General features: G+C 42.1%; 1 protein-coding gene across 7 annotated transcripts in view; it reads right to left on the bottom strand.

Annotated features, from left to right (window-relative positions):
- The window catches only part of mbnl3 (muscleblind-like splicing regulator 3), a 44,933-nt gene that overhangs the window by 11,354 nt on the left and 12,441 nt on the right, over positions 1 to 21,138 (bottom strand). The window contains exons 2-6 of one of the 7 annotated variants that reach the window (XM_061834736.1): positions 19,850 to 20,142; positions 10,963 to 11,059; positions 10,756 to 10,839; positions 10,516 to 10,600; positions 10,257 to 10,445 (exon numbers count right to left, since the gene is read on the bottom strand). In XM_061834736.1, the coding sequence (XP_061690720.1) occupies positions 10,257 to 10,430 (174 nt within the window). In that variant the 5' untranslated portion in view covers positions 10,431 to 10,445; positions 10,516 to 10,600; positions 10,756 to 10,839; positions 10,963 to 11,059; positions 19,850 to 20,142. Of the gene's footprint in view, positions 1 to 10,256; positions 10,840 to 10,962; positions 11,060 to 13,811; positions 13,841 to 19,849; positions 20,143 to 21,138 lie in introns of all 7 variants that reach the window. The other 6 variants (XM_061834734.1, XM_061834731.1, XM_061834737.1 and 3 more) reach the window with 6 other exon arrangements.

A 21,138-nucleotide genomic window follows, 5' to 3' on the forward strand; every position in this document is an offset into this window, starting at 1 on the left:
TCCATTTTCTTTGCCGCTTATCCTCACGAGGGTTGCGGGGAGTGCGGGAGCCTATCCCAGCTGTCAACGGGCAGGAGGCAGGGTACACCCTGAACTGGTTGCCAGCCAATCGCAGGGCACATAGAAACGAACAACCAATCGCACTCACAATCACACCTAGGGACAATTTAGAGTGTCCAATTAATGTTGCATGTGGGAGAAAACCGGAGTGCCCGGAAAAAAAACACACAGGCACGGGGAAAAAACATGCAAGCTCCATACAGGCGTGGCCGGGATCAAACCCGGGTCCTTAGAACTGTGAGGCCAACGCTTTAATCAGCGGATCCATTGTACCGGTCATGTCATTTGATCAATTTTTTTTTTTTGCTCATGAAATACCAACAAAATTTGGGATACGAGTATTTCAGAACTCTCCACTAGAGGGTAGCAACATACGTTTCCCCGCAGAACAATGAGCAAGGATAATGTTATTACGTTGTTAGTTCATATTGTTGTGTTCTGCATTTTCCGTCTTTGCATTGTTATGCAGGGAGAAAACCTTGTTACTGTATGTTTTTATACATGAACTACAGTAAAATAGAGTGGTAAAAAGTCTTTAATAATATACAGCCGTTATGTTTAATATGTATTTGCAGCAGTTTTGGAATTTTCACCAGTCACAAGTTGAACAAAACACGAGTGACAAGAGATAAAGCTGGCGTGTGGAAACACATGGTCAAGTCTCACCACCTCAAGTTCACTATTTGCGACACACTCGTAAATTGAGGAACTTGTAAGTCAATGTCAGCATTATGACAAAATATATTTTCTCTAACTGTATTTAAGTTGGCAACTTGGTGGATCAGCTGGTAAAGCATTGGCCTCACAGTTCTGAGGTCCCGGGTTAAATCCCGGACCCGCCTGCGTGGAGTTGGCATGTTCTCCCCGTGCCTGCGTGGGTTTCCTCCGGGCACTCCGGTTTCCTCCCACATCCCCAAAAACACGCAACGTTAATTGGACACTCCAAATTGCCCCGAGGTGTGATTGTGAGTGCGACTGTAGTCTGTCTCCATGTGCCCTGTGATTGGCTGGCAACCAGTTCAGGGTGTACCCCGCCTCCTGCCCGTTGACAGCTGGGATAAGCTGGAGAAATCCCGTGACCCTCGTGAGGATAAGCGGCTAAGAAAATGGATGGATGGATGTATTTAAGTTCGACTTACAGCCAACCTTCGATTTTGTAAATTCCTTCTTCATTATCATTAATGTTCATGTAACCCTATGATAATGAACAGAGAATATTCTGTTTTTTATCCTGTAAAGGTAAATTTGTTCCATGACCAGGCTCATACGCTGACAAGCACTTGTATCTCAAATCATCTGTCCCCATTGAAATGCATTGAAATTCATTTAAATCGTTCCAACCTACTAATAATCTAATAATTTATTATACGCTGTTTAAGGGTTAGCGTTGTTAAAAAAAAAATAGCATTCCATAATATTGTGTACTCAGTGATGGTGTGCGTGTGTGTGATTGGTTGTGCATTGTCTATATGTGCCCTGCGACTGACAGGCAACAAGTTCGAGGTATGGTCCGCTTTTCGCCCCAAATCAGTTAAGACAGGTTCCAGCCGCCCACAACCCTAAACAGAATCAGCGGTACTGAGAATGGATGGATTGACAATAAAATAGTGGAAAGAAATTACAGTTTTTGCCACTTTTTTTTTTTTTTTCGGGTGACATTCAATGGACATCGCAGTGCTCCTTCTGGTGGCTCCACAGATTGCCCACCTGGGAGCAGCTGGGCAATTCATGGAGACGGTTACAAATTAAAATAATGTGTCCTTCTTTGCAGAAGAAAAAAATAGTTGCCTTTCAATATTGTTATAATCGGTCTACGTCTGTTGCTAAATGTTTACGACGCAACGACACCACATCGTTTGTTAGCATTAAGCTAACCGGAATTTAAAGCAAAGTTGTGGTTTTTTTTTTTTTCAATACAAAAATTTCAATCATTTTTTTTTTTTGTTGGGTTTGACAGTAGATTTGAACCGGGCATGGCATAAACCATCTTGAAACCTCTTTTTAAAAATGAATTTTTCACTGTCAAACTGCTGCTTATTATGACATTAATGGAGTTCACTGTCACTCGTACCTTAATTTTTTTACTCATAAGTCCAAGCAGAAATTTGTTCCATATCTATTAAAATTTGTAAGCCAGGTCACTCGCATCTCGCGGCTGAAGCAATTCCACATATCTGAAATGATTAGCATTAGTAGCTGTGATATTACTTGTGCGATAATGTCTTAAAAAGGAGTGTCCTGGCTCCTTGTTGGTGCAGGAGCACCGCAGGTCAGCCGGGAGGGCGGGGTGGGCATGTGGGGTGTGGGAGACTGCGGTTGCCATTAACCCCCCCCTTGCCCCCCGCCCCCCTGCAGAAGGGCTGTTAAAAATTACCTCTGCGTAGCTTCCGCCAGCCCCGCGCTTTGTCATTAAGCCCCACCCACGAACATCATCTCTCCACCAAAAGCGTCCACAGAAAAAATGGGGAGAATGTGACATGACCAAGCAAAAACTGTAATGGTATGCTACCTTTTTTGTAAAAAACAAAACAAAAGTAAATAATTATTAAAAAATAAATAAAGCTGAAGCAGTATAACAGGGATTCCCAGAGTTAACCCACTAAAAAAATTAATTCATACACTTCTGTTTTAGGTAAAACATTTTCTTATTTCAACCAGCAGAAACTGAGAGCAACTGTTTAGCGTGCCGGCCTCACAGTACTGAGGACCGGGGTTCAAATCCCGGCTCCGCCTGTGTGGAGATTGCATGTTCTCCCTGTGGATCCGGATGGAGAGCACATCTGTGATTCTAATAAAGAATCATTCCTGTTAGCTGAATGTCTCTTGTTCTTTGTTCTTGTGCGTTTGTTTGTTCTTTGTTCTGAATGACGTACCAGGGCGGCACGGACTGCCGGAGACAAATTCCTTGTGTGTCGTTACACACTTGGCCAATAAAGCTGATTTTGATGCCGGTCCAAAACTAGAGTGGCGTGCCTTAGGTGTAGTACCACATTACACCACAAAATGCCAGGCAGCACTGCGGTCTACTGGAAGACTGGCAGTGGAATTAAGAGCAAGAAGAAAAGGCAGAGAAGGTCCCCTACTAAGTGCAGTAACAGTTGCTACATGCTGCTTCATGTGTGTAAATTAGCAGTTGTTTGAAGGCGTATTGAGTATTTACCGTAACATCTATGCTAATGTCTGTTATCCTCCCTAGGGCATTTCACTTTTTATGTTAGCATTAAGCTAGATGACATATGTTATTACATGGTTTTGTTGATTTTGTTGTTTAAATATACAATATAAATACCTACAAAATTTTAAATCTGTTTTTCAGTACATTTAAACTGGAAATTAAAAAAAAAAAAAAAAGACTTGAATTACCATAAAATATTAGCTAATTTTCAATGGCCCTTTATGATGTTTTATGTTATACGTTTGAAAAAGCAAGCAGACATCCGTCAAGGTAAATTTTACTATGCAATATTTGAATCTGGCGGCACGGTGGCGCAGCTGGTAAAAAGCGTTGGCCTCACAGTTCTGAGGACCCAGGTTCAATGTGTGGAGTTTGCATGTTCTCCCCGTGCCTGTGTGGGTTTTCTCCAGGCACTCCGGTTTCTTCCCACATCCCCAAAACACCCAACATTAATTGGACACTCTAAATTGCCCCTAGGTGGGATTAGGAGCGCGACTGTCTCGATGTGCCCTGCGATTGGGTGGCGACCAGTTCAGGGTGTACCCCGCCTCCTGCCCGTTGAGAGCTGGGATTGGCTCCAGCACTCCCTTGTGAGGATAAGTGGCAAAGAAGATGGATGGATGATTGAATCTCTTTTATTTTACGTTGTCAATTTTACAGTATACACCAACCTTGGGGTAACAAATATATTTTAGAACTGTGCAGATGACTTGTTTTCCTTCTCCTCGTAGTGATGCTACGCGGCAGTCTTGACAGTGTGAAAATGAGACCAAGAAAGGAATACTTTGAAAAAGCACGTTTTAATGTTGTAATGTGCTTTGGTAAATGGTGTATCTAAAAAAGTATCGAAAAAATACATATTTTTTTTAATACAGTGGTACCTCGGTTTTCGAACGTCTTGGTTTTTGTACAAATCGGTTTTCGAACGAAAATGTAGAGGTTTTTTGTTGCTTTGGTTTTCGAACGAAAATCGGTATTCGAACATCCCGACAAGCGGATCTACGACGATTTGTTATTGTGCTTTCGAAAAAAAAAACCACGGAAAAGACGTAACACGCGCGACCGCGCGCCAACCAGTTGACTCACACATTCCTCTGCTCGGGGACGTTTCCCAGTATTGTAGTGACTTTTTTTTTCCTTCAAATTGAGCAACACTAACCCGCGATCATGGCGCCAAAGAAGGCAAGTGGAACTGCTGGTGCTGAAAAAAGGAAAGTGGTGCATAAAACTGTCGATTTCAAGAAGGATTTGATAGCCGAGCACGAATCTGGATAGTGTTGGCGAGGACGGAGGAGATGTCGTGTGATGAGGCCGGAAGGATGTCTCGATGTGCCGATATTAAAGCTATCTGCGCTAAATGGAACGGCATCCATAATTTTGTAGAACTTCATCACCTGAATAAAGCTGAATGTTGCACTGCACTGCAAAATTTTAATGATGTTATGAGCCACTTCAGAAAAGTGCTTAAAAATTCTTTGCCACCGAAGACATTTGAAACTGTTGTTTTGCATTGCTTTTTTCTTTTGCTCCATTAACCCTATCTCTAGTTGCAAGTTAATTTTTATTTTTTTACGTTACGCGCTTTCTTTGCAGATAAAAAACAATTTGTTTTTTATCCCCCTGATTATTGCTTGTTTAAAGTTATTCCGCACTTTTGTTAATAAAAAAAAGGTTTACAAGGCTGGAGGCAGAGTTGAGCATACAATTTAAGCAAAAAATAAATATTTTTAAATGATTTAATTATATGAAGTATTTAAACTATACATGTATTTCTACTATGCATTATTCTACTATTATTATCAGGAAAAGCTTAAAAAAAAAAAAAAAAAAAAAAAAAAAAAAAAAATCGCTTAAAAAATATTTTTTATGTTTGGAACGCATTTTTTCATTTTCCATTCATTGTAATGGGAAACTGGGCTTTGGTTTTCGAACGAGCCCTTCTGGAACGGATCGTTTTCGAGAACCAAGGCACCACTGTATGTAACGGAGGGCTGGTAAAGGGTTGGCCTCACAGTTCTGAGATCCCGGGTTCGATCCCGCCTATGTGGAGTTTGCATGTTCTCCCCGTGCCTGCGTGGGTTTACTCCGAGCACTCCGGTTTCCTCCCACATCCCAAAAACATGGAACATTAATTGGACACTCGAAATTGCCCCAAGGTGTGATTGTGAGTGCGACTGTTTGTCTCCATGTGCCCTGCGATTGGCTGGCAACCAGTTTAGGGTGTGCCCCGCCTCCTGCCCGTTGACAGCTGGGATAGGCTCCAGCACTCCCCGCGACCCTCTTGAGGATAAGAAAATGGATGGATGGATATGTAACAAAACTTCACCGATTGCGGCGGTTCGGAACATATCCCAGGCTAATGAAGCTATCTTCTATTTATCTTTAAACTCCTAAGTCGAGTCACCCTTATCTCAAGGCACCACTGTGGCTCGAGGGCATGACCTTCCAGAGGCACCAACTTGGAAGTCGTTCTCTCTCTCGACCTAACCATCATGACCTAGGAGCTTGCGACAGTCACACGTGACCTCGAGGCGTCCCCCTGGCCTTTGGCACAAAACGGCAGCAGGCCTCTTCCTGCCCTCGATGTCACCAATAACCGAGGCAGACTGTTGCTCGGTGCTAAAAACAGCTGTGACACTCAGGAAGATCAAACTAACCAATGGCTACTCGCTCCCGTGCTGTTGCTAGGCCCCCGTCTATTCTCCCTTCTCCATCTCCCTGCTGCTCTGAAGGACATAATGCAGAAAAATGGACCAATAATAAATTCAAACTCAATAAGCAGGGAAACTGTGGCTGCCGGATTAGCTGGTGCACAAACCATCATGTCTGGGTCACACTTTGTATTTTTGTGGCAGGAAACCCAACACCTCGCAAAGATACAATTGGAGTGGCTAAATGTAGCCTCTCTGGAGGATTTTGTTGGAGTTTTAGGACTAAGTAAGAGGGTGGCGCCAGAGGACCTCACGACCTGCGAGGGTCAATATGATAAATCAATCAAATTAATATGTCTGTGAGTATTGTTGTATGCGTTACTGCTCAGTTTTAAGGTTTATAAATCTATGCTAATTTCTGTTAGGCCATCTATGGCATTTAAATGTTAGCATTAGGCTAGAAGACTATTAGCTAACATTTTATTTTTTAATCTTCATCTCAAATTTTTTAAATTCAAGATGCACAATTCTACATATATTTAAGATATTTAATTTGTTCAAATATTGGTCAATAAAGTTAGAATTTAGGAGTTTCCTTGACACAAATGTAGTCTAAAGCCACCATTTTGTGGCATCTTGGCGCCATGTAACTACACTGAAAAATGTCCTTTAAACAAATGTACTTAATTTGAACTTGGACATCAGTTGCACAGAATTAAAATGTTGTAATTACACCCTCTTCTACCTCTCCTCTCAATTAAATGTATTATAACTCATATACAGGTATTAAAAATGAGCATTCTATTAAAACAGGGGTGTCAAACTAATTTTTGTGACGGGCCACATTGTAGTTACAGTTTCCCTCAGAGGGCCCTTATGACTGTGAAACCATAAAAACATTTAATAGTATTGTCATATTGCACACAAAATTTATGAGCTTGCGTTGGATTCAGAAATTGAGGGGAATGCGTTTTTCAACTATTCACATTTGCTTGCAATATCTCAACGTTATCATTAAAAATTAGAAATTTTACTTGCAGATTTTCACAAGACTCATGGAAGTTGACACACGTGATTTGCCTCTGTGGGCCACATAAAATAATGTGGCGGGCCGGATCTGGCCCCCAGCCCTCAAGTTTTACACCTGTATATTACAACATTATTTCATTGCATTAATTTAGCCACTTTCACTTACAATTGGTTAATAAAAATAAATGTATAAATTTGACAAATTCAACTTGTGCATTAAATAATGAATATACTACTGATTTATTGTAAATAAGAAAATAATGAGTATTAAATGCATAATAAAAATGCCAAAAAATCATAAAATCAATATATTAAACATTTTAAAATTACATTTGATTTCATTGCAACAATGTATTTTATAATAAAAATGTAGAATTTTTTTCACATTTTCTTTTTTTTTTTTTTTTTTCTTTAAACCTCATCTACAAATTACCAGACCTGATCCAGATACCAGATCTGTTCATTTTACAACTTGATTGTGGCCCTTGCACACCCACGCACCAAGGTAATGTCCACGCGGTGTTTCTACACTATATGATGTCGACGTACGATTGTTCGTGTAGCTGCATGCTACTGTCCCAAATTTGTCCTTCGGGAGACAAATAAAGATTGAACCTTAAACCTTGATGTGAAAATTACATCAAGTGTGACCTGAAACTTGGGAGCACAAAGCTTCATTGAAAGTCTGCAGGCGGTAAAGCAACATTTTCCGACGGTTTGGGTTGTGGTCGTGCAGAAAACGGGTGTGAGTCAGAAGCGCCGCTGCGGTGATGTTGAGGACACACCTTTGAGCGGCGCACATTATTGGGAGAAACGATAAAAACTCTTTGGGAAATTCACTTTCTATTTCCATTCATAGGGGATTTGAGCCCGACCTTGCCAAGAATAGTGGAAAACCGAAAGTAAATCGACAGCACCCCGAAATGTTTAGAATTGCCGATGGGAGTTTCCTGATCGTCTGACCACCGACTAAGCACCTGATCGTCGAAGAGGGGGGCTAGACTTACTCATGGAATTTCGCTAACGCTGGCATCTATGTGGCAGACTAGCAAGTGAAAGTATAGTGGCCCTGGCTCCCACGCTGCACACGGCAGAGAAACTCTCGCCTAAATAATATAAAACATTTCAGAGAAGAAGTATTTTATCATCAATATGGAAGGGGCAAATTACTCCTGTAATAAGTGTGCTTATGGAGTTGGGGAGGGCCGACTCATGCTAGGTGCTCGCTGCTTGCGTCACCAGGCCACCGTTGTAGCCACGCCCAGAAAATCTGGACAATTGAGATGTTGAAAAGGAGTTTAATGCTACAGTAGATCGCAATAAATCAGAACTACATTTTTCAGTCTTTTCACGTTTTCTCAGCCCTTACCTTCAAACAAATTAATTGCATTTAGGAAAAAAAAAAAACAACAAATGATTTTACCATGTATTTAAAGGGGAAATCCACTGGTTTGCATTAACAATGTATCCAATAGGTCATGTAATATGTACTCTATTTTGATAATGTGATGTTAAATCCTCTCTCATTTAATAGTGTTTTGAGAAGATTATCGAGTATGAATTTTCAGGGGCGCTGCCATTTTCGCGAGTCACATGACCTACGTGCGCGGATGAGACGTGTTAAGTGCCGCGACAAAGCCTCGATTACATGGGACACCATTTATGCCCAGCGCTGATTTCTCGGATTTATCCTCATCTGATGAAGAAATAGCAGTATCGATTGATCAGGAAGACGGAGGAATACTTTCATACAGATTTGAACCTGTGGCTGTAATTAATGTTGAATATTCAGATGGTTCTTCGGGTGCAATGACGCAGAGTCTGACTACTCGGAGGCCTACGCGCGACATACCTGTAAGTGTGTAAACAAAGGCCCCCGGGAGCTCCGGACCGGCACCCGCGGATGGTTCTTCGGACGGGTATGACGTAGAGTCTGACGAGCGAGCTCCGGCGGCCCCCGTGAGCCGAGGTTCCAGGCGGCGGAGGCTGTTAGCCATGGACGCCGAAGCTAGACTAAAGGCCTCCGCCACCACCGAAGCTCGGCTAAAAGCCTCCGCCACCTGAAAGCTTGGCCCGTGGCTTGCCGCCGCCCGGTTTGTTAGCCCCAGACGCCGAAGCTAAGCTAAAGGCCTCCACCAACGCCAAAGCTCGGCTAAAGGCCTCCGCCGCCCGAAAGCTCGGCTGGCGGCCCGCCGCCGGAGCTCGCTCGTCAGGCTCTGCGTCATTCCCGCCCAAAGAACCATCCGAATATTCAACATTAATTAGAGCCACAGTGGTGTCCCACGTAATCCAGCGTTTGGAACGGCACAGTACAGGTCACATATGGCCACGTACATAATGTGACTCTCGAAAATGGCAGCGCCCCTGAAAATTCATACTCGATAATCTTCTCCAAACACTATTTAATGAGAGAGGATTTAGCATCACATTGTCAAAATAGGGTACATATTACATGACCTATTGGATACATTGTTAATGCAAACCAGTGGATTTCCCCTTTAAGGAGGCTCTCCTCGGATCGCACAGCATACCTCCGACAAATTCATCGGGCAGACGGTAACAAGTCGGCGTGCGAACAAAAAGACACACCCTAAGGTGCCACATCTTTGGAGGGGATCCATATTCGAGCTGTCGCGTTAGTCTGGAACAATTCCAGGGGAACCTGTTTTATTGTGCTGCTCATGAAGGCACAGGGAGTGGTTTATGAAAATTAGCGGGTTGAAGGTACACTGACACCTTGACTTACGAGTGACCTAACCTGGAATTTTATTTGAGTAACGAGCCGTTGCTTGATCGATTTTTTGTGCTTTGTGTTGCGAGCCAAAATTTTACTTATGGGTGGAAAATGAAACTTAACTCACTACAACGTAGTTCCCTGGCACCAAGATCCCACAAGATGGTGGTCAAACCACAAATGTGTAAATGAAGCTCCTCATCTCACTTCAACATAATTCTGGTAACAATGGTGGTAAAGCACTACTTTTAGGTAAATAACACTCCATATCACACTTCAACATAGTTCCTTGGCAGCAAAGCGCTACTTTTGTGTACTGTAACTGAAGCTCCGTAACTCACTTCAACATAGTTACCTGGCACCAAGATGGAGCCAAAGTAGTACATTTGCACAAAAAGAGCAAAAAGTGGATTTATTCAATGAATAACGAAGGATACGTAACAAAATAAGCGTGACTAGGTAAATCCGTGAATGTTGAAGCGTGAATGCGGCGAGGGTTTTATGTATTGCACGTTGCTCAAATATTTTGCTGGCCCGTGGGTCAGCGAACCCGACACGGTGGCGCAACGTGTCCAAATAAAGAAACCGCCAGACAGCCGCTGGTTACCTTCAGGGAGTCGAAGCAGGCGATGACTCTGCCGTTGTCCACATGGCAGCTGCGCGAGGGGTGCGCAAACTTGCAGTCGGCGTCCGAGCGCGAGCAGGTACCTCTTTGGAACTCGCGGCACACTTCCAGGGTCAGCCATTTGGTGTCTCTCCCCACGCTCATGCTGACCGCCATGACTGCGTAGAAGCACTGGAGCAAGAACAGCAACGGCTGGAAAACTGTCGTCAGGGTGACTAATGGTGATGCACGTGTGGGATACCTCCAGCGGAAGATTTCCGAATCGCTCCTTTTCGCTTGCTGTGCTTTATTTACTCTTCCCGGGAAAAGTAGCAGCTGAAGTTTAACTGGGGTGAGATAGCAGGGTTGAATGTCCATGGGGAAAAATAAACTACAGTGAGGACATCAGTGTGGCATGGTGGGGAGTGGAGGAAAAGCAGGAGGAGGGGACTTGGAGGGGAGGGGGGGGTACCAGTGCCAGGCCCACCCTGTGTCGTTGTACCATTCACGTCAACATGCTGGAGGCAGAGGCAGTCACTGCAGCGCACGCTTATCCCGAGAAGTAGTGACTTAGCAGGTCAGCGTCCTTGAAATGTCCAAGACAAAAAAAGGTGGAGCTTAAAAAAATGAAGCCTGCATTCCAGTCCAACGGGCACTGTGCCGCCCTCATCCAGCAAAAAAAACAAAAAACAAAACAAAAAAAACCCACCATCAGATGATGACTCCTCCTCACTTCCGAGTTCCACTTCCTCCTCTTACTTTAGCCTCTTTTCCATCCTTTTCCCCCAACATCGTCATCTGCTTGGCTGGGAAAAAAAAAAAGAAAAAGAAAAAAGAAACACACAACGGTTGACATAGAAGGAACGTAGCACGACCAGGAAGATTGTGTGGAGCTGAAGGCGTAGGAGGAGGACGAGGCGGAGGAGGGCGGCTGATGAGGACCACGAGGCAGGAAGGGAAGGAAAGAAGCGATCGACGACAAACAAACAGGGGAGGGGAGCAGCCGGAGCAGTGACGATGGAGGGAGGGAGGCAGCAATGAACAGGAAAGGGCGAGCTACTGTAGTTCTTGATTAAATGATGCATCAGAGAGAGAGAGAGAGAGAGAGAGCGAGAGAGAGAGAGAGGGAGTGGATGGACAGAGACGTCACTTCAACTTCTCCTCGAAGCGGAAAGTCATTGGCTGCGTTTCGAATCAATCCCTCGCCGCTAATGTATACGCCAGTGCAGCGATTCTCAACCGGAGAATCGGGACCCAAAAGTGGGCCGTGGAGCCATTTTGGGTGGGTCATGGACAGATTTCTCAAAAATTTGCTAGGGGGGTTTTCGGTTTACGACAGCAGCAACATGCAAAATTTTGAGAGTACAGTTTACTAGTGCTACCTGAAGGCACCACCCTACAGTGCAGTTTGTGTTTTTCATACAAATATTTACTGTAATTATTGCTTTCAGACTACATTAGCATTGGGAAAACATATACAATGTGTGTTCGGACTTGCGTACAAATTTGGGTTATGTCGCTGCCACTACATCAAGTTTTTTTTGGGGGGGGGGGAATACCCAATTTAACAGGAATGTGTCAGAAATGTAATTCCTTTGGGCATTTACATGTTTTAAGTACGCCATTAGTGTTTTCATAGCATAATTAAGCCTTCATTCAGAATTCAATGAGAAATATTCACATTTAAACATGCATACTCCAAAATCTCAATCTTACCAAGAATATTTCTTATTTGAAGTCAAAACTAACCTGACTAAATGAAAAATAAAATTCATCACGTAAAATATTGTTTTTAAACAATTTTCTGTTATTTCAAGCAAATTTGTACTTAAAAATGGTAAAAAAAAAAAAAAAAAGTCTCTCCAAGGGAATTTGTTCTACTTGTTTCATTTACATGTTGAGTATGTAAAACAATCACACAACTTTGCCTTTAGTAAATTAATGCGAATGCATGAAACACAGCTCCATAGACAGACTAACAAAACTAGCATACATGTAGCAGCAATTATAACTTTTTAAAGGAATGGATATTTGAACACAAATGGTGCAGCAACACATGTAGACAGACAATAGAATAGGCATCTATTCTTTTGTCTTCTGTGTAAAGTCACTATTGCTGCATCATACAGGGTTAGTTTTTTTTAAATTAATGTCTGATGTACTGCCCCCTGGTAGACAAAGTGCAAAGACGAGAAGACCCAGAATGCCAAAGGGTATTATAATCATGAAATTATGGTTCACAAAATTTGTTTCTATTGAATTATGTTATTACTGTATGTTTTTAGAAAGTCATTCATCGTTCCCAACTCCCCAATCTCTTCAAAGGGATTTCTGTGTATGGGGGGGGGCTTTTTTTCATCAATTATACATTATAATAAGCACATGAAAATTTAAATACAACTGAACAAATCTTATTTAGGTATTAATCTTTCCAGTTGCTGTGTTGGGAATGATTCGCTCATTCCCAACACAGCCACGGACTAACTGGACATGAATCACACACACGGCGAGACAGGCGGCGTCCTTGAAAAGAGGCCGCGCCGATGATTAACACCCAAGAGACAGACACTAACGAGGACGGTGGAAAAGAGGTGCAAAGATGGAAGACGGCAGGGAGACTACTGACCACCTGCCACGGCAGCCAATCCGACGCTTCAACGAGCCGGAAGTCGCAAATGAGCGGCCAATGGCACGGAAAATCAGCGCTCTGTACCGAAAGCACCCCCTGACGTCGTTTCTTTAAATTGTATACCGCAATTTCCGGCCGACAGAGCTCACCTGCTTTATAACCCTCACCCAGTACATTTGTAAAGGAAATACCATTTGGTTCATACATATACCGCAGCCATGTAAAAGCCGCAACTGCCCACACTGAAACGCGAGATAATTACAAAGAAAGATGGTATACATAGAGAGTTTTCAAAGTTTTAATACCTTAGCTTAGGACAGCACTAACAGAGCCGGTTAAAATAAATAAATAAATAAATCACTGAGATGAGGCAGTAACACAGTAGAAACACACTAGTGCAGTGCTATCGCTAGCGCGGAGCTAACAGGGCTGGCTTAAAAAAAAAAAAATACCGGTAAAAGTCACTTCCTCGGCACATATATACCACTGGTCTGCCCTACCCACCTGCAGGCAAAGATCAAAGCTGGACACAACACAGCTTCTGCGGCTTTGGTGAGTTACACCAGAGGTACCGTAATTCCCGGTATACAGAGCGTACCTGGTTATAAGCCTCACCGAGTACATTTGTAAAGGAAATACCATTTGGTACATACATAGGCTGCGGCCGTGTAAAAGCCGTAAGTGCCCACGTTGAAACCGACATTGAAACAAGATATTTACCAAGAAAGACGGTTCACAGAGTTTAATGCTCGTGCGGCCGCACTAATGCTAACGCTAGCGCCACCACGTTAACAGGGGTGGTTTAAAAAAAAAAAATTACTGGTAAAAATCACTGAGACTCAGCAGTAACAAGCTAGCACAGCGCTAAAAGGGCCGGACCGGTAAAAGTAATTTCCTCGCCACATATATTCCACCGGTCTCACTCTTACCTTTTCCGCTAGAGTGCCCCTTGTTACCGCTAGAAAAAAAAATGCACAAATTAGCCGCATCACCGCATAAACAGCAGGGTTGAAAGCGTGTGAAAAAAGTCGCAGCTTATAGGCCGGAAATTAATACGTATTATACGGTATATTGTATATAAGGACTCCACAAGGAAGTAAAAAGCGATAACGTGACTACTGAGAAGATGACACTGGAATTCGCAAGTGTGCGACACGAGCTTCAACAATTAATATTTGTAAAATAAGAGAGGGGAGCAAAGACATACCAATATACGTCATCGATGCCAGAATTCTTTGTGGGTGCGTCATAACGCAATTTTTTTTTATATTTGAATAAAAATTCATAAATATGTAACTGGAAGGGACAGCGGTTGTATTTTAAAACTAATAATAGCCTGTGAAATGCCATAGACGGGCTACTGGAAATGATCATGTTTTCAAGCAACTGATACTTTACCACATAGAAACGCACGCAAACACATTCACATGTAAAAGTGTACAGCAATACTAACAGGTATGTACTCTATTTGCTCTGCGGGAACAATAAATATTACTGCGGTTTAGTTGGACGAAATTGGACTTGCATGACATTGTAAAAACCTATTTTTTTTAATTTTTTTTTTGGTTTAAAACGGACAATTTCGAGAGGGTGCGCTGCAATACGTATACCGTAAATTTCCGACTGTCGACTGCATTGCCGTACTCGGGCGGCACCGAATACCGGCGACAAATTCCTCGTGTGTGTCGTTACATGCTCGGCCGACAAAGCCGATTCTGATTCTGCGTGGAAATGAAAGGAGCTCGCAGGAGGAGGGCGACGGCGTTTTGGAGGAGATCTTGTCATGTCTGAGCGTCTGAGGGTGGCAGACACAGACGGAGGAAGCCGGGGGGGGGGGGGGATGTAAGGCAGCGTGTTTTTGTGTATATTTGTGTGTGAAAGCTAGAGAGCATGAAGATAAGACGACGTCGGAGGAGAACACTGCAGTGGAGATGGAGAAGGGGGAGGAGGAAATTGAATTTGAACATCCACCTCCAAAAGGAAAGAACAAAGGCACATTGACTTATCAAAAATAAAAAAAAATAATAACAGCGCATACGATGTCCAGTTTTTCCCCCCTTTCATCTCATCTTCCATTCGGATCGATACAAACTTGACTCAGGGGGTTGGTGGTGGTGGGGGGGGGGGGGTGGCCACATGCGGGCCCATTTCAGGGTCTGCACGTGACATCGTGAAAACGCTCCCCAGTTGCTGCCGTCACTCCCTCAACGCAAAGTCCGTGCTTCGAATCGCTCCCTAGTATCCGCTAATAGTGCGGAGACCATGTAGCGAGCTGGGACTGTGATAGTGCCGTTTGAATGTGTTAATGAGCCAAAGTTAATTCAGAATTACTTGGTAAAAAAAAAAAAAATCTCATTTTAGTTTTGTCCTCACATGTAAGACAATTAAGCGCACTAGTAGAATGAATGTGTCGTACTAGTCACGTTTTATGACTCCAGTGCCACATTTGACCAACTTCTATGCCATTAAATCTTACTAGTAAACTACTTTAGTGAATTTCCCTTGTGAATGAGAGCAGGCTAGCTATCTTAGCAAATGTGCTAAAATAATGGCTAGCTTTACCTTTGTTTTACTTTCTAGCTAGCTAACATTCTACTTACCTCCGCATCTTTCAATATAGCTGTATTTGTTTATTTGTATTATTTGTCGTCTTGTAATTTTCTACTTAACCATACAGTGAAGAAAATAAGTATTTGAACACACTGCTATATTGGAAGTTCTCCCACTTAGAAATCATGGAGGGGTTTGAAATTTTCACTGTAGGTGCATGTCCACTGTGAGAGAGATCATCTCAAAAGAAAAATCCAGAAACCACAATGTATGATTTTTTTAAATGATTTATTTGTGCGATACAGCTACAAATAAGTATTTGAACACCTGAGAAAACCATTGTTAAAATTTGGTACAGTGGCCTTTGTCTGCAATTACAGAGGTCAAATGTTTCCTGTACTCGTTCACCAGGTTTGCACACACTGCAGGAGTGATTTTGGCCCACTCCACCACACAGATCTTCTCTAGATCAGACAGGTTTCTGGGTTGTCGCTGAGAGAAACAGAGTTCCAAAGATTTTCTATTGGGCTTAAGTCTGGAGACTGGCTACGCCACGCCAGAACCTTGATATGCTTCTTACGGAGCCACTTCTTGTTTTTCCTGGCTGTGTGCTTCAGGTCATTGTCATGTTGAAAGACCCAGCCAGGACCCATCTTCAGTGTTCTGACTGAGGGAAAGAGGTTGTTTCCCAAAATCTCACACTACATTGCCGCGGTCATCTTCCCCTTTATACAGTGCCGTCGTCCTGTCCCATGTGCAGAAAGACACCCCCAAAGCTTCACAGTAGGGATGGTGTTCTTGGGATGGAACTAATCATTCGTCTCCCTCAAAACACGGTTAGTGGAATTACGATTGAAAAGTTCAAATTTGGTCTCATCTGACCACAAAACCTTCTCCCATGACTCCTCTGTATCATCCAAATGGTCATTGGAAAACTTAAGACGGGTCTTGACAAGTTGCTGGTTTAGGAAGGGGAATCTTCCGTGCCATGCGTGATTTCATACCATGACGTCTTTGTGTATTACCAACAGCCACCTTGGAAACGGTGATCCCTGCTCTTTTCAGGTCATTGACCAAGACCTGTCGTGTAGTCCTGGACTGATTCCTCACCTTTCTAAGGATCATTGAGACCCCATGAGGTGATATCTTCCACGGGGCTCCACTCCGATTTAGATTGACTGTCACGTTTAGCTTTTTCCATTTTCTAATGATTGCTCCAGCAGTGGACATTTTTTCACCAAGCTGCTTGGCAATTTGTCTGTAGCCCTTTTCAGCCGTGTGGAGTCGTACAATTTTGTCTCTGGTGTCTTTGGAGAGCACTTTGGTCTTGGCCAGGTTACAAGTTTGAGTTTTACTGATTGCATGGGGTGGACAGGTGTCTTTATCCAGCAAAAGACCTCACACAGGTGTTTCTGATTCAGGATAATACATCAGGTGGAGGTGGACTTTTAAAGGCGCACTAACAGGTCTTTGAGGGTCAGAACTCTCGCTGATAGACAGGTGTTCAAATACTTATTTGCAGCTGTATCACACAAATAAATCGTTAAAAAAAAAAAATCATACATTGTGATTTCTGGATTTTTCTTTTTAGATTCTCTCTCTCACAGTGGACATGCGCCTACGAAGAAAAAAAATCAGACCCCTCCATGATTTCTACGTGGGAGAACTTGCAATATAGCAGGGTGTTCAAATACTTATTTTCTTCAATGTACATGTACAAATATCTGACTATAAAAGGAGTGTGTAATCGTGTATACTAGATGAAAAAAAGATGTCATCCAGCATGTATAAAATCAGGAACCCATGTTTCATAAACATCTATATTCATTTAGTCAACACAAACAAAGGATCTCCACATGAGGCTCCTCAACAGTACTAGCTAGTATACAAGTAGCGCTGGGAACTCTTTGAATTGAAATTGCCGGTAATGTGAATGACAGGTGATTGATTAAAAAGGCACACGGCGCATGAGCCAAGAATCATAAGTAGGATTGAAAGTCAGGTAGGGAGGGAGGGACTTTGGAGAGTAATTAGGTTAAGTATCGGTAATCCTCCCTGCTCGTTAAAGCAGCAGGTTTTGTTTGCTCACCTGACCCGTCGCATTAAATGCAGACAACAAAGTACGGAGCGACGACGCTTCTGCGCTCGGCGGGTCTTGCAGATTCATGCACACTCTGTGTGAATATAAACTCATATTTTAGGAAAACATGGGCCTATGTGCTGTTGCATATTCATAAGGTGTGTGTCCACGCCCGTTTGCTTGATCATCTGTGTCGATATTAAATAAAAAAACTAGATAGACTAGTGCAGAGTCTACAGCCTTGAGCGTGAGCGTGTCATGACTGGTTTCACTGTTAAGTCAGCCAAAGAGCACTGCAACACAGTACTGTACTTCCTTTGGGAATGTGTACACCTGTGTGGAGGCAAGTTGTGGCAACACGGCGTGCAATGGTGGTGGAGTGTGTGACCCTCTGAAACGAGGGCAAGAATGAATTACAATGCAAATGGAACGCTCCAATAATCTCAAAATTCAGCGCAGGGCTTCTCAAAATTTTAGCATGCTACCATGATTACCCCTAAATGTCATGGGAATTTACATGTTGCTTAATTTGCAGAAAATGTTTATGACAATAAATTTTTACAGACCCCTGAAATTGTAACATTAGCTGCCCCCCCCCCCAATTTTTACATGAAAAATTATGTATATTGTTGATATAACGAGTCAATCCTTTGAGAGTAAACTTGTAAATTTCCACTATAAAATTGTAATATAGTGGCACCTACGACACGAGTGACCCGGTTGACAAATTTTTCGAGATAAGAGCCGTCATTCGGACAGCTTTTCGGATGATTGTTGTGCTTTTACAACAAGAATTTGAATACAAATGGTGGAACAACACATTCACATAGATAACATATCAAGCCTCACCGGAAGATATTCTTTATTCTCTATGAAAATCAGCACCCACTGATCTAAAAATCGAGCGGTATGTCGATTGGTTGAAGGCACTTGGCCGCCATTTTGGTACTCACAAAACGTGTGGAGGACACGATTTACAGGTTGGATTATGGCGGGGTTTTTCCTCAAAATTTGGCTTGTAGAATAAAAACTGGTCGTGTGAGCTTGACATTTTTTCAGTTCTGGTAACATGAAGGATTTTTTTATTGGACTTGGTTAGCCAAAAAAGGCTAATTAGGTCGAAGGAAAGCCGTAGAACACCGAGACTACCAAGAAGCCTTCCATATTACCGAGGACCCAATTTTCGTGACATGTTAACTTTTCTCAAAATACGCCGTGAAGCTCCAACAATCTTGAAATTTAGTGTAGGGGTTCTCAAACTTTTAGCTTAGCGTGCTACCATGATTATCCCTAAATGTAAAGGAATTAACCTGCTGTTTGGTTTTCAGAAAACGTGTCAATGTTATGAAAATAAATTCACATTTTTTTTTTTTTTACAGAACCCCGAAATTGTAACGTTAGCTGTGTTCTAAAAAATTATTTCATCTTTACATGAACAAAGATGTATTTTGTTGGTTTAACGAGTCAATCTTTTGAGAGTAAGCTTGTAAATTTCCACTGTAAAATTGTAACAAAGTGGCGCCAACGATACGACTGACCCGACTAACGAATTTTTCGAGGTAAGAGCCGTCATTCGGACAGCTTTTCGGATGATTGTTGTGCTTTTAAAACGCTTTACAATGATAATTTGAATACAAATGGAGGCACAGCACTTTTACACAAATAACTTATCAAGCCTCAATGGAAGACATTGTTTATCCTCTTTGAAAATCAGCTGATATTGCAGCACTTCACTGAGTAGCAGTAGAAGAAGGCGATTCTTCTACGTGTGTGCATGACTGTATCATGCAATACTACCCCCTGGTGGCCATTGCTGGTACACCAGAGGGAGCGGCACACTGATTGGATTGCACCATTAAATCATAATGCACATGCTGTTTAGTGTTTTATGATCTATATTGGATTCACGTTATTAATGTTTTTATAAAGTAAAACTTTATAGAGTGGAATTCGTTTGCATTCTGAACCCTAAAAATATAAATATATTTTTTTGGGGGGGCGGTTTCTGAGACAGAATATTATTTATGTAAATAGGAAAATATGTTGTTTTTTTTTAATGAGTGGGGCTACAAGCGTGTTCACGCCAAAATATTTAACTCGTATCTCGAGGCGCCACGCATGTGCATAAAAGAACGCAGTATACGTGATGTTAGACATAAAAGGAACGGTCCAATTCCCAACAGAAAATGAGACAACACAAAAGCGGAAGAGCAACAAAGTTAAATGTGTAAAGGAAAGCGCAAAACGGCACTGGCGCTATGAAGAAAATCTGCAACTTTTCCTTGAAAACTATCAAGCCCAACGACACTCTTTAATGTACTCTTTTGCGGCTCTTACCTGTTCTTGTTCCAGTTAAATCCACAAACGAGCGTGACTTGAAGAAGAAGTAATCAGTATTCCATCCAGATTTAATCTCTTTCACAGCAGTGAGTGGACACGATCGTGCATAAACAAATAAAAAAAAAGAAGGGTGGAGGGGGGGGGGTCAAGGAAGCCGCAATTTTACAATCCGTATGACGACGGAAATATATTTACTGTCATTTTTTTTCGTGGGCAGCAATGAATGATGGCAAAGGAAGCGAACAGATCCGGAAAATAACACGTGGGAGGGGATTGTGCTGAGGGAGGAGCTGGAAGAGAAAGAGAGAGAGAGTCAACGTCAAAGAACAGAAAGTCACGACTGCCCCTGAACGCCTCACAGGTGGTACGCAGTCAAAAATAAAAATAAAAGGAAGGAATTGGAATGTTCCATTTTACGCGTTTGTCCCTTATTGTATAACCACGGAAAAAACATTGCCATTCCAATATTTTTTACTCTTTTTGGGAAGGGGGAGGACAATCAAATTTTAATTTTTATTCAGCGTAATGAAGCTGAAGTCCAATTATATATGATTAAAGAATACACAGTCGCATTGAAACGGGTACATCATAAAAAGAAATCTTACGTTTTGGAAGAGGAGGAAGTGGATGTAACATTCGCGCCACATCCAGTAAAGACAAATATCTTTTATATATTCTATTGAAAAAAAAAAAGAGCTGTATATTACGGAGCAGCCCAAACTGTGCTACGCGGGCTCTCTCTAGCGGTTCGTATGAGAATTACATAAAAAACTACAGTTTGTGTATATATATATATATATATATATATATATATATATATATATTATATATATATATATATATAACACGAAATACGACACAAACCGTAGTGACCGAGTTGGTAGGGGCAACATTACAAAAAAAAATCTATTAAAAAAATGAAAATCTATTCATGGCTTGTGATGGTATTATGTGCAAATATTCTTGCTATTTTGTTTTTTGCTGCAGTCTACAAACAAAGTAGGCTGACACTTTGCCCCCATTAGTTTCGCGTGTTGTATTTACTTACTAGTTTTCATTTCAATGTGTGTCGCTGCTGTGCGGTGTTGTCTGGCGATCGATAACGTCAAGTTAGCTTCAATACTGTCGTGTAACAACAAAAAGTGGTAAAGCCAACACAAGAAAATGTTTGATTGCTATACAGTATGACTTCTTTTTAACAGTAAATATACGTTTTTTACATTAAAAAATGCGCACGTTGACCTGTCTCATTTCATATTTTGTATTTAATTGTATCAGATATTCAA

Source organism: Syngnathoides biaculeatus, chromosome 11 (genome assembly GCF_019802595.1).
Source record: "Syngnathoides biaculeatus isolate LvHL_M chromosome 11, ASM1980259v1, whole genome shotgun sequence".
In the NCBI taxonomy this organism is placed as follows: Eukaryota; Metazoa; Chordata; class Actinopteri; order Syngnathiformes; family Syngnathidae; genus Syngnathoides; species Syngnathoides biaculeatus.